The sequence below is a fragment of the Lynx rufus genome, unplaced genomic scaffold, assembly GCF_022079265.1.
Source record: "Lynx rufus isolate CCGP_SWC_20201006 ecotype Redwood Valley unplaced genomic scaffold, mLynRuf1.p SCAF_10, whole genome shotgun sequence".
Lineage (NCBI taxonomy): Eukaryota > Metazoa > Chordata > Mammalia > Carnivora > Felidae > Lynx > Lynx rufus.
Genome location: NW_025814824.1, coordinates 71957209 through 71968740, shown reverse-complemented (window position 1 = coordinate 71968740; position 11532 = coordinate 71957209). Strand labels below are relative to the sequence as shown.

Genomic DNA, 11532 nt, shown 5'->3' with positions numbered 1-11532 from the left:
GCTAAGAGAAACCTCTTGAAGAGAAATGGTTAAGTGGGTCTTGTGCACCGCTTCTTGATTTTTAAATCTGCATTTGGCCTTTTAGAATCGTTGCCCATCTCGCCTGCGTTCTTCACTTTCAATGTGACTTTACCAACCCAAATTAGGATTTGCCAAAGAAGCGTGCATGGGAGAAAGTGTTTTTCCTAGCTGCCAACCCATCAAAGTTGTGGCTGCAGATCAAGGCTGTGGTAGTTTACACCCCAGGTTTTTAATAAGGGACAATTTGGTGAGATTCCACCACCCCCACCCCCCCCCCACCCACACCCCCTTACAGTATTTCAAGAACTACTCTCCAGAGTGAAATCCCCGATGTCTGATGAGGCCTGAGTTACTCTTAAATGTCTTTTCACATTCGTTACATTCATATTCTCTCCTTCCGGTATGAATTTTTAGGTGTTCTACCAGGATTGAGCTGCGGCTGAAGGTTGCTCCACAGTAGTTACATTCATAGGGCTTCTCTCCAGTATGAATTCGATGATGTTCATTGAGAGATGAACTCTGACTGAACGATTTTCCACACTCTTTACATTTATAAGGTTTTACACCAGTATGAATTCTCTGATGACGACTGAGGAGCGAATGGGTAGGGAAGGCTTTCTCACACTGGGTACACTTGTAGGGTTTTTCTCCCGAATGAAGCCTCTGGTGATAAATGACAGATGTAAAATGGCTGAAAGTCATCCCACAGTCATTACACAAATAGGGTTTTTCTCCAGTGTGGATTCTCTGATGTCGAGTAAGGCAAGAATTCTGTCTAAAGGCTTTTCCACATTCACCACATTTATAGGGTTTCTCTCCAGTATGAATCCTCTGATGTTTGGAAAGGGATGAGCTGTGACTGAAGGACTTTCCACAATTGTTACACGTGTAGGGTTTTTCTCCAGTATGAATTCGCTGATGTTGAATAAGAGATGAACTGTCACTGAAGGGTCTCCCACATTCTTTACATTTGTAGGGTTTTTCTCCAGTATGAACTCTCTGATGTTTAATGAGGTGGGCACTCAGGGTGAAAGCTTTTCCACAATCATCACATTTGTAGGGTTTCTCTCCACTATGAGTTCTGTGATGTGGCGTGAGGGATGAACTGTCACTGAAAGCTTTTCCGCATTCATTGCACATATAGGGTTTTTCCCCTGTGTGAATTCTCCTATGTTTGGTCAGGGAGGCACTATAGCCGAAGGCTTTTCCACATTTGCTACATTTGTGGGTCTTTTCTCCCATCTCAGCTCCCTCATCTTTATCTGAGGATGCATCTTGATGTAGATTTTTCCAACATTTTTCACATATAGTGCAGTTTCTTCTCTTAGTAAGGGACAAGCTTCGTGTAAAGGCTATCCCACAGTTACTGCATTTCTGGGCCTTCCTCCCCAAATTCCTCCCCATTTTCTGATGTTTCTGATGTTCAGTAAGAGATGAAGAGTGACCTAGGGCTTTCCTGCCTTCGTTACATTTCCGTGGCTTTTCTCCAGTGTGTTCTTTGCGGTTCATAAGGTCTGAATGAAAACTGAAGGGTTTCTTGCATTCATTATACTTCCGAGATTTCTTCCTTAAGTAGACTCTCAGATGTTTAATTATGTCCGAGGTTTGTTTGAAATTACTTCCAAAGGGGCTCTTATCTGGGTCAAATTCCTCACCCTTACTGCCTCTCCCATGAGTTTTCTTTTGTGTGACTGCGCCTTGTGAATATTCCTTACTGCTACGCTTCCGGGATTCTCCCATTAAGCCATGATCCCCACCCATTAGGCATCTTTCTATTATTTTATTTAAAGTTGATTCATCCAGGAGAGCATCTTGATTTCGAAAGGATTCCTTCAATTCACCTCTAGGTTCACACTCTAAAAGAAATAATAAATAGGGTATGTCCTGTTGCAGTAAAGGGAGCTATCATATTTGGGACTGAAACAGGAATACAGATAAATAGTAAGGACTATGAACAGTAGGTGCGTGGCTTGGACAGTTCTCAGAATCTTACAAAACAGAGAAGAAAAAAGTAATATAGGAAAACTAGGTAAATATAGGGATTAGGAAAAATATTGAGGAAAATGAAGAATTTATGCTTTATAGTTAAAATAAAGATGCATGTTCTCACCCTCATTTCAAATTTCTGTAATATGTTCAAACTCACTCTCTCTACAATCTACCCTTTTTCCAAATAATGACGACAGTGCAAACATTTATTGAATACTTAGTAAATGCCAGGTCCCACATCCTGCACTTGTATTTCACTTAATCTACACAGCAACCCTATAAAGTAGGTCCTGTCATTATCCCCATTTTGTGGATGTGACAACCTAGGCACATGGACTGTAAGGAGCTTACCCAAAGTCACATGTAAGTGGCAGATTTTAATCTAGTCTGGCACCAAAGCCCATAATTTATTTTTAATCATTTTATTTATTTTTTAATGTTTATCAAAGCCCATACTTTTGATCCCTATACTACACTGCTTCTCAAAGCAGCCAAATAGCACTAAGTTTATAGAAAATGTTAATCACATCACAGACATGTAACATCAACTACGCTAGACTTTCACACGTTACCCCAGTCTGGCCCTATCAATCTTATGGATACACTCTACTCAGGCATCCATTCGCTGTCCCTACACACTATGGTGGTGTTCTCAATCCTATTCTCTCAGTCTTTGTACTACCTCAAGTGCAATCCCAAGCATTCACTATTCACTATTCAACTATTCACTATTACAAACACATAAATTTGACAGGGCCTAGGGTTCAAGTCCCACAGTCTCCACAGCCTTCTCTAATACCATATTCTATTTACACCCTTCTCAGAACTTTGAATTCATTTACTAGCCATCATCATTCAACTTGGCTCTTAATCATGAGATCACACTGTCACTTTCGTAAAACTATTATTATTTTAATGTTTATTTATTTTGAGAGAGAGGGTGAGCACGAGTGGGGGAGGGGCAGAGAGAGAGAGAGAGAGAGAGAGGATTCCCAAGCCGGACACAGGGCTCAAATTAAAAAACCATGAGATCACGACCTAAGCCAAAACCAAGTCAGACACTTAACCAATGGAGCCACCCACAAACCCCTCATGAAACTATTTTTCAAAGCACTAACTATAAAATACAAAAATTCTATTACCCAGAAGCTAACCATTGTTAAAAATTCTGTGTATTTTTTAAAGACACTTTTCTCTATGTTTTAGAATAAATCTTTTGTATACATTTAAAAGTAAAACCATGTATAACGTGGCGTTACTTTTTTCATTCATAATTCCTTCCCATCTCATGGATAATGCTTCATAAAAATAATTTGAATCAGTAGTAATTCATCATTTAGATGCATTACAGTTCAGACATTCCCATACTGAATGTTTATCAAATGATTAATATATATTCAGAAAACAGTCATAAAAGTGGAGTTATGGAACCAAGGGTAGAAAAGTTTTACCACCATATGAAAGATGATGAACACAAGTATTTGAGTCCTCCTCTCTGGTCAAATGATCTTTCTTTAAATCTTTACAAATTTGATGGATAATAAGTAGATCTGCTGCTTTAAATGTATATTTCATTGTTGACCAGTGACTGGGAGAATTTTTTCAAATTTGCACGTATTTAAATTTTAGTTTTGTCAGTTATTTTTAATTTTGTCAGCTATCTGCTCAAGTTCTTCACCCATTTTTCAAACAGACTCAGCATTAGAAAAATCAGTTCCTTGCTGATTTACTTAAGTATTTTATAAATTATAACTACTGACTCTGCTTTGTCCGTCATCTCCAGTCTGTTGTAAATAACTTTTTAAACAAGGTGTACATCTACATGATGATTCTGGGGTGGAGGGGTACATATTTATATCATTTATATTAAACATAATATTCTTTATTTGTGTATCTATACTGAAAAGAGCCAACAGGTTGACTTTGGTTAAGATGGAATAGAGATGGGGCGCCTGGGTGATTTAGTTGGTTAAGCGTAGGACTTCGGCTCAGGTCATGATCTCATAGTTCGTGGGTTTGAGCCCTGTGTCAGGCTCTGTGCTAACAGCTTGGAGCCTGGAGCCTCCTTTGGATTCTGTGTCTCCCTCTCTCTCTGTCCCTCCCATGCTCACGCTCTGTCTCTCTCAAAATTAAATAAAAATATTAAAAATAAAATAAAATTTAAGAAGATGGAATAGAGCTAAGGGGCACCTGGGTAGCTCAGTCAGTTAAGCATCCAATTCTTGATTTTGGCTCAGGTCACTATCTCATGGTTTTGTGAGTCCAAGCCTGTCAGGCTCTGTGCTGACCCTGCAGAGCCTCCTTGGGATTCTCTCTCTCTCTGCCCCTCTCCACCTTACTCTGTCTCTCTCAAAATAAATAAACTTAAATTACATAAAATAAAAGGTGGAACAGAGCTAAGTGAAATTATTTAATATAAAAAAGTATTGTAATAAATTATTTTTAAATGTAAATTTAATACTATTGTTAAATATAAAGGAAGGATAAAGAAAAAAAATGTAATCCCTCAAAGATAACCAGGGTGAACATGAAAGCTCTCCAGACATTAAAAAAACCTATCTATAGCTATATATTTAATACCTGTACACGTAACATTTTTTTGCTTTTAACAAAGATGAGATTATACTCTACATGTTGTCCACTGGATGAATTCCTACTTTTCCTTCAAGATTCAACTTAAACGTAAAAAAGCTGTTGCTCCTGTATTTCCCACTGTTCCTTACACATGCATTATTATAGTACACATCCCGTTACTAACACCTTTTGTTCTGATACCCATATTATATAGCACTTCGCAGATCTCCAACTCTGGGACACTTACTTACCAGTCCCTGCGGCTGCCCTGAATATCCACCACCACATTCATGCCAAGGCCACTTTCCCATAAGCTGCTCCCAGTCCATGGCAAGTACAGCAGGGACACTTGGGCAAGCCCATTTCTTGTGAGACTCAGGAATCTGACCGGCAGGTGATTCCAGTTTTTGGCCTTGCCAGAGCTTTTTTAAGTTTATTTGTTTGTTTATTAATTTATTTTGAGGGGGAGCACAAGTGGGGCAAGAGCAGAGAGAGAGAGGGAGAGAGAGTCCCAAGCAGGCTCCGTGCTGTCAGCACAGAGTCCAATGCGGGACTCTAAATCACAAACAGTGAAATCAGGACCTGCGCCAAAATCAAGAGGTGGACGTTCAACCAAGTGAGCCACCCAGGCGCCCCCTTGCCAAAACTTTCTTTTTTTTTTTTTTTTTCCCTCCTCAATACCCATCACTCACCCGCCCCTCCCTCCCACCCCCCATCAACCCTCAGTTTGTTCTCAGTTTTTAACAGTCTCTTATGCTTTGGCTCTCTCCCACTCTAATGTCCTTTTTTTTTTTTTTTTCCTTCCCCTCCCCCATGGGTTCCTGTTAAGTTTCTCAGGGTCCACATAAGAGTGAAACCATATGGTATCTGTCTTTCTCTGTATGGCTTATTTCACTTAGCATCACACTCTCCAGTTCCATCCACGTTGCTACAAAAGGCCATATTTCATTTTTTCTCATTGCCACGTAGTATTCCATTGTGTATATAAACCACAATTTCTTTATCCATTCATCAGTTGATGGACATTTAGGCCAAAACTTTCTTAAGCAGCACTGCAGTCTAAGATACTTCCTACCCAACCTTTCTCCCTTCCCTCTCTCACTCACAGACGTTACAGTCACACTATGCTCTTGAAAGCTCCTCTAGCCTCTTCCAATAATCCCCATTTTCTTTCACTGAAATTCTCCCCAGTAAGTCTCTGGCATAGCTAATCGTGTCTTGGCATCCACTTCTCAGAGGACCTACACCAACAGTCTCCTCACTAAAATGAATATTCCAGGAAGGCAAGGGGTATATTCTAATCACCTTTCCATTTTAGCATCTAGCCCACCCAACATTTCAAAAGCTCTTCACAAATGACTTGGCTAAACAACTGTTTTAATCTCTTTGTCTGCTTTTCACCAACTCACCTGGTCTGGAGCCTTTTGAGACTTCTTTTTCCAGCAGCCATGGCAGTTCAACCCACTTAAGCTGGGAAATCAAATCTAATTTGGAAACTGCAAAGCCTGCTCATAGAGAAAAGAATACCAAATGACTGTTTTCTGCATAGAACAAAAATGTTCCAACATTCACACACAGCCTCTGGTTCTCTAGGGAAGAGAAGCTTTCACATACAGACATCAACACTGGAATATGAGAAGGAAACCAAGGAAGGTATGCCCCTTGATGACAGCACAGTGATACTCAACATTTCCAGTTCAATAAAGCAGAACTCTTTTTTTTGGAGAAAACATTGCAGAAAAGTACATTTTCAGAACACACTTTTAGGATCAGTCATGGTCAACCCTGCATGCCCAGCCAAAACAGTTAATAGCATTTACCTTTCAATAATAGTGAACAAAAAGATACACAGCTTGTATGTTAGATCATGAAGAGATATCTTTACCCAAAAATTCTAGGTTCCTGAAGTTCTCCAGTAGCACTTCCTTAAAGAGCTCCTTTTGAAAAGGCTCCAGTTTTCTCCACTCTCCTCTGGAAAAGTTCACAGCCACATCCTTGAATGTTATGGACTCCTAATGAACACACAAAACATAGTCTTTTTGCATCGGCTTAACATCCACAGGTCCTGGGGATTAAGAACTGGGTATACTCTTGGGAGCTATTATGAGTCTATTTTAGCGGTATTATTTACTATTGTGAATAAGAATTTTTTTCTAACCGATAATTATTGGTCTATAGAAAGCTTATTGACTTGTAACCAGCCACTTTTCTCAACTATGACGAGTTTTAGTACTTATTCAGTTGATACTCAGAGGTTTACAAATAGACCCTGTCATCTGCAAATAACACACGTTTGTCTCTTTCACACCAATACTTACCTCATTTCCTTTTTACCTTACTGCATTGGCTAGAATATTCAAGAAATACTCATTAACAGCAGCATGATTAGACAGCCATATCTTTTTACAGGAGAGTTGCTTTTTGTTTTCCAACACTGTTCAGCTAGAGTTTTACTGTGTTAAGAAAATATAACCCTATTACCACTTGACTAATTTTACCAAGAATAATTTAAGAATTTTAGTAAAAATATTTTGTTGGTTTTTTTTATAATTTTTTTAAATGTTTACTTATTTTTGAGAGAGACAGAGTGCAAGCAGGGATGGGCAGAGAGAGAGACACACACAGAATCTGAAGCAGGCTCTAGGCTCTGAGCTGTCAGCACAGAGCCCAAGGCGGGGCTCAGACTCATGAACCATGAGATCATGACCTGAGCTGAGGTCTGATGCTTAACCGAATGAGCCACCCAGGAGCTCCACAGAGCTGTTATTTTCATTAGAGTCAGACTTGTGACAAATTCTGGTAACTGAAATAAAATAGCATCTGAAGAATGAGCTCGAAGAATGTGAAGAAAAGGGAGACTGTCTTCTTTACTCTAATATTTTTACACCACTCTGTAGGAGCTCAGTAAGTATTCACTAAAGAATGAAAACCAGTGAAGGGAAGCTTACCCGGGACTCAGCACTTGGAAGGACAGAAACCATTTTATTTTCTTCAGGGTTCTCCTCTTCAGAAATAACAGACTCTTGAGAGGCTGGATCTAAGAAGGGGAGAGAAGAACACTCTGGTCTTTCAAATGTGTTCCTCAGACTAGAATTTCTTACAGGTCTCTCTGGATAAAAACATCAGAACAGTTTTTCCCTACTCTTTAAAACAGAGATAAAAGCCACAGATACACTCCTTTAAAATCCAAGCTCTTTCCCCTACCCCATAAAAAAGCCTTTCAATTCCTAAGCTCACAATAACTGATTTCATTCAATCCATACACCTACAGTTTTATGAATTTAAATGGCATACTAATTATTCTTTTAAAATATTCGTAGGATGTTTTAAGGTAAAAAAGCATTTTGTTTTATGTGTTAATTTGTTTTCTTCACAGTCCTAGCACAATGCCTTGTAGAGTCATTTATTGAATGAGAGAACCAAGATGGTCTCAGGAACAGACCCTTCTTCTGGGGTCACCAGCAGATTCCTAAAGACAGAAATCAGGAAGCCAAACTATCAACTAAATATATTACATACCTGGCAATGTCAACAGCTCTTCTAATAAGAGAAAAGTATTTTTTAAATCATGCTTCACTTTCTTATGAAAAGAATTTTAGGCAGCTTATTGAGGAGACAATCAACAGAAATTAAGAATCGGAATTATATAATCAAAGAGAAAGAAGGGACGATTTTAAGGAAACTGTTCTTACAGAAGGCTAAAGCAATCAATTCATGAACTTCTTTACTGCAGGGGCTTCCATATAGAGGCCCTAATTTTGGAGAAGCACCACACTGCAATGACAGACAAGTGAGAGGAAAGTCAGGAAACCCAAATGTTGAATATACCTTTAGCTGTGCAAGCACAATTCAAGTCTGTGGTAGTAAATGCCACTTCTGTGGAACTCTGGGTAGAATACAAACTTGTATATATGTATTGAGAGTCTTATGGTAACTCATATGTTACACATATTTGGAACACTGTAGGATATTAGAGGGATTTTATAAAAGTTGAACCACATGCCCTCAAAGGGCTATCCACCCTAGAAGTCTTTTTATCCATATCTTACAATGATAAGTTATAATTCATAGTTTATACATTTATAATAATGTAGGCATAAAAGTAAAAGTCAGCTGTTCCTCCCTTAAGGCTGTGAACTGCACTATCCAATAGGGTAGCTGCTCACCACGTAAGGCTATTTAAATTTAAGATTCAATTCCTTATTTGCCTTCGCCACATCTCATATGTTCAATTTGAAGAGCAAAACCGTGCAGAACACATTTCCATCATTGCAGCTATCGGGCAGCCCCGTTCTGGAAACATGCTCCTGCACCCACTGGAGGCAGAAGTTGAGGCCTGGGCAGGATGATATGCTTGTGACTCCAAACACATTCAGATAATTTCCTTCTCTCCCATGTTCTAAGAGTCCCTCTTACTCAAAGGGAAGAGGAAAGAAATTAGTATTATGCCTTGACCTGTTTAACCCTCACAAAAGACTTAGACAGGAACCCCTTTTTTATAGATTAAAAAAAAAAATGAAAGTTCAGAGAGGTTACATAGCTTGCCCAAGATTCTACAGTAAAAGGTGAGGCTGATCCAAACCCAGTCCCAACCCCAAACCTGGACTCCTATTTTAGCAATCAACTGCTTTCTTTGGAGGAGTTTACTTTCACACCTTAAGGAAATTACTTCCTCTTCCTCCCACCATCTATGATTCTCACCTTCCTTTTCTTCAAGTGTTTGGGTCAAATCCTCTATGAGGGTCACTACTTCCTCGCTACTCTCAGGACGTTGTGACTTTACCCATATCCTGATCTCCCCAGGCAAAATGGTCAGGAATTGCTCAAACACCAAAAGCTCTAAAATCTGTTCTTTCGTGTGGATGTCTGGTCTCAGCCACTGAATGCAGAGCTCCCAGAGCTGATTCAGGGCTTTTCTGGGTCCAGCCACTTCTGAGTAACAAAACCATCTGAACCTCTGTCTAAAAGTCTCTGGGTCAGTCGTGTCTCCTCTCCGGATAGCTTCTTGATCCCCAGGAGTATCCATTCTTAGGACCTTGTTTGGTTCATTTGAGGCCAGAGTTTGAGGGTCCGGGGAGATGGCTGTCATCTCGTCCAAGGTACTACAGCTTGCAAATGTATCACCAGCAGGAATACAGTCCCCTTCAGACTCTAGGTGAATTAACAGTACAGTCCACCGACAGGCACTAGGGACAGCAAAATATCAAGGGTTCCAGGCATTCAGCTTATGGTCTTGCAGAAACTGTCAAGAAATAAAAGATATTAAACAGGTAAAACAATTACTTCTAAAAACATTGTTCTTGGTATGGTTCACAGACATAAACATACACAGAGGCCAGCAACAGCCCTGCCCAACTGCTACATTAAAGAGCAATTTTCTTCGCGGGGGGGAAAGGCTGGGGAGTTAATTTAAGGGTAAAGATACCCACCAAGAAAACAGTTTCTTCAGACTAAAGACTCCTCATAAGCAAAACACATCAGAAAAGGCACACTGCTAGAAGAGAATCCAGTCACAAATTTATTCTATTACTCCTGTCCTGTTGCAGTGAATGGCCACATAGTCCCAACAGGTGTTTAACTCAGAAGCCTGATTTCGTATTTGCCTCTCAAACTTCTCACGTAATCAACAACCAAGTTCTGGCAGTTTTATTTCTTAAAAACCTCCCCATTCTACCTTTTTTTTTTTAATGTTTATTTATTGTTGAGATAGAACATGAATGCGGGCAGAGCAGAGAGAGAGAGGGAGACACAGAATCTGAAGCAGGCTCCAGGCTTCAGCTGTCAGCACAGAGCCTGATGTGGGGCTGGAACTCAACAACAGCAAGATCATGACTGGAGCCGAAGTGGGACCCTTCACCGACTGAGCCACCCAGGTGCCCCTATCCTACTTAAACTACAAATGTACAGGTACCTTCAATCCGGTCTCATGCTGCAGCCTAAAGATCCTTCTAATTTCAAAATAGGGACCTATCACTCTCCAACTGTCTCAGGGTGAAATTCAAATGCAGAGGCCATGTATTGATGATCTAGAGACCCTGCTCTGAGAACCTCACCTCTTGAGCTCTAGCTGCCCCTGATGGATGCTGCAGCCATAAAAAAAACAAAAAACAAAACAAAGCAAAAACTATATCCCCTTTCATCCTTTGCACTAGTGCTGTTCCCTCTCCTAGAAATGCTGTCTTCTTTCTCTCCTACCAAACTTTTACTCATCCTTCAAAACGACTCCTTTCAACTGTCACCTCTTGCACAAAGGTTTCTCTGATGCCCAAGTGCTCTTTTGCACAGAGCCTATCGTGTGTTACATGCATGCTTTCATTCCACAAATAACTGAAGATCAGGAAACTATGACAAGCGTGGAAAGATCTGGTGGGGTCCTCACCCTCAAAGAGCACCCAGGAGATGAAAATACAGTCTGAGATGTACTACACTGCGGCAAGTGAAAGCCCTCTCCTCCTATTGCAAGTATACCAATAATTCCCCCACCTCTGAGCACAGAGCCCGGCACACACGAATGCATGACGTCATTTATTCCTTCGCCAAATATTAGGCACCTACCACGTACCTGACGCCGCTCTGAGCACCTGGGACTCTGTGGTGACTAAGACATTCGTCTACGTCTCCAGGGAGCCTACAATAGAGGCTCCGCGAAAATGTGACGCAGGCAGACAGAAGTTCTCAAAGGGGGTGGGGGGGCGGCTGAAGACGTGGTTATCACGACTGGAGGAGGAGTGCTAGTGGTACCTACCTAGCGAGTAGACCTAGGGATGCTGCTAAACATCCTGCAGTCACCGCAATGCTCCCTTCCCCCCACGCACACACATAAAGGATTTTCCCGCCGAAAAAGTCCGCGTACCCAAGTTAAGGGAGAATGGAAGCAGGGAGGGGATGGAGGAAAGCTCCGTCATTCAGGACAGTGCCCACCTCCCCCAGAAGCTGCAGCATCGGGAG

General features: G+C 40.7%; 1 protein-coding gene across 1 annotated transcript; it reads right to left on the bottom strand.

Annotated features, from left to right (window-relative positions):
• Positions 1-327: 327 nt before the first annotated feature.
• ZNF483 (zinc finger protein 483) lies at positions 328-11101 on the bottom strand. The gene is made up of 6 exons (XM_047096825.1): positions 11068-11101; positions 9286-9735; positions 7533-7621; positions 6470-6596; positions 5994-6089; positions 328-1832 (listed from the first exon to the last, which is right to left on the bottom strand). Exons 1-6 carry the CDS (start codon positions 11099-11101, stop codon positions 328-330), a joined length of 2301 nt encoding a protein of 766 aa, XP_046952781.1.
• Between the last annotated feature and the right edge of the window lie 431 nt (positions 11102-11532).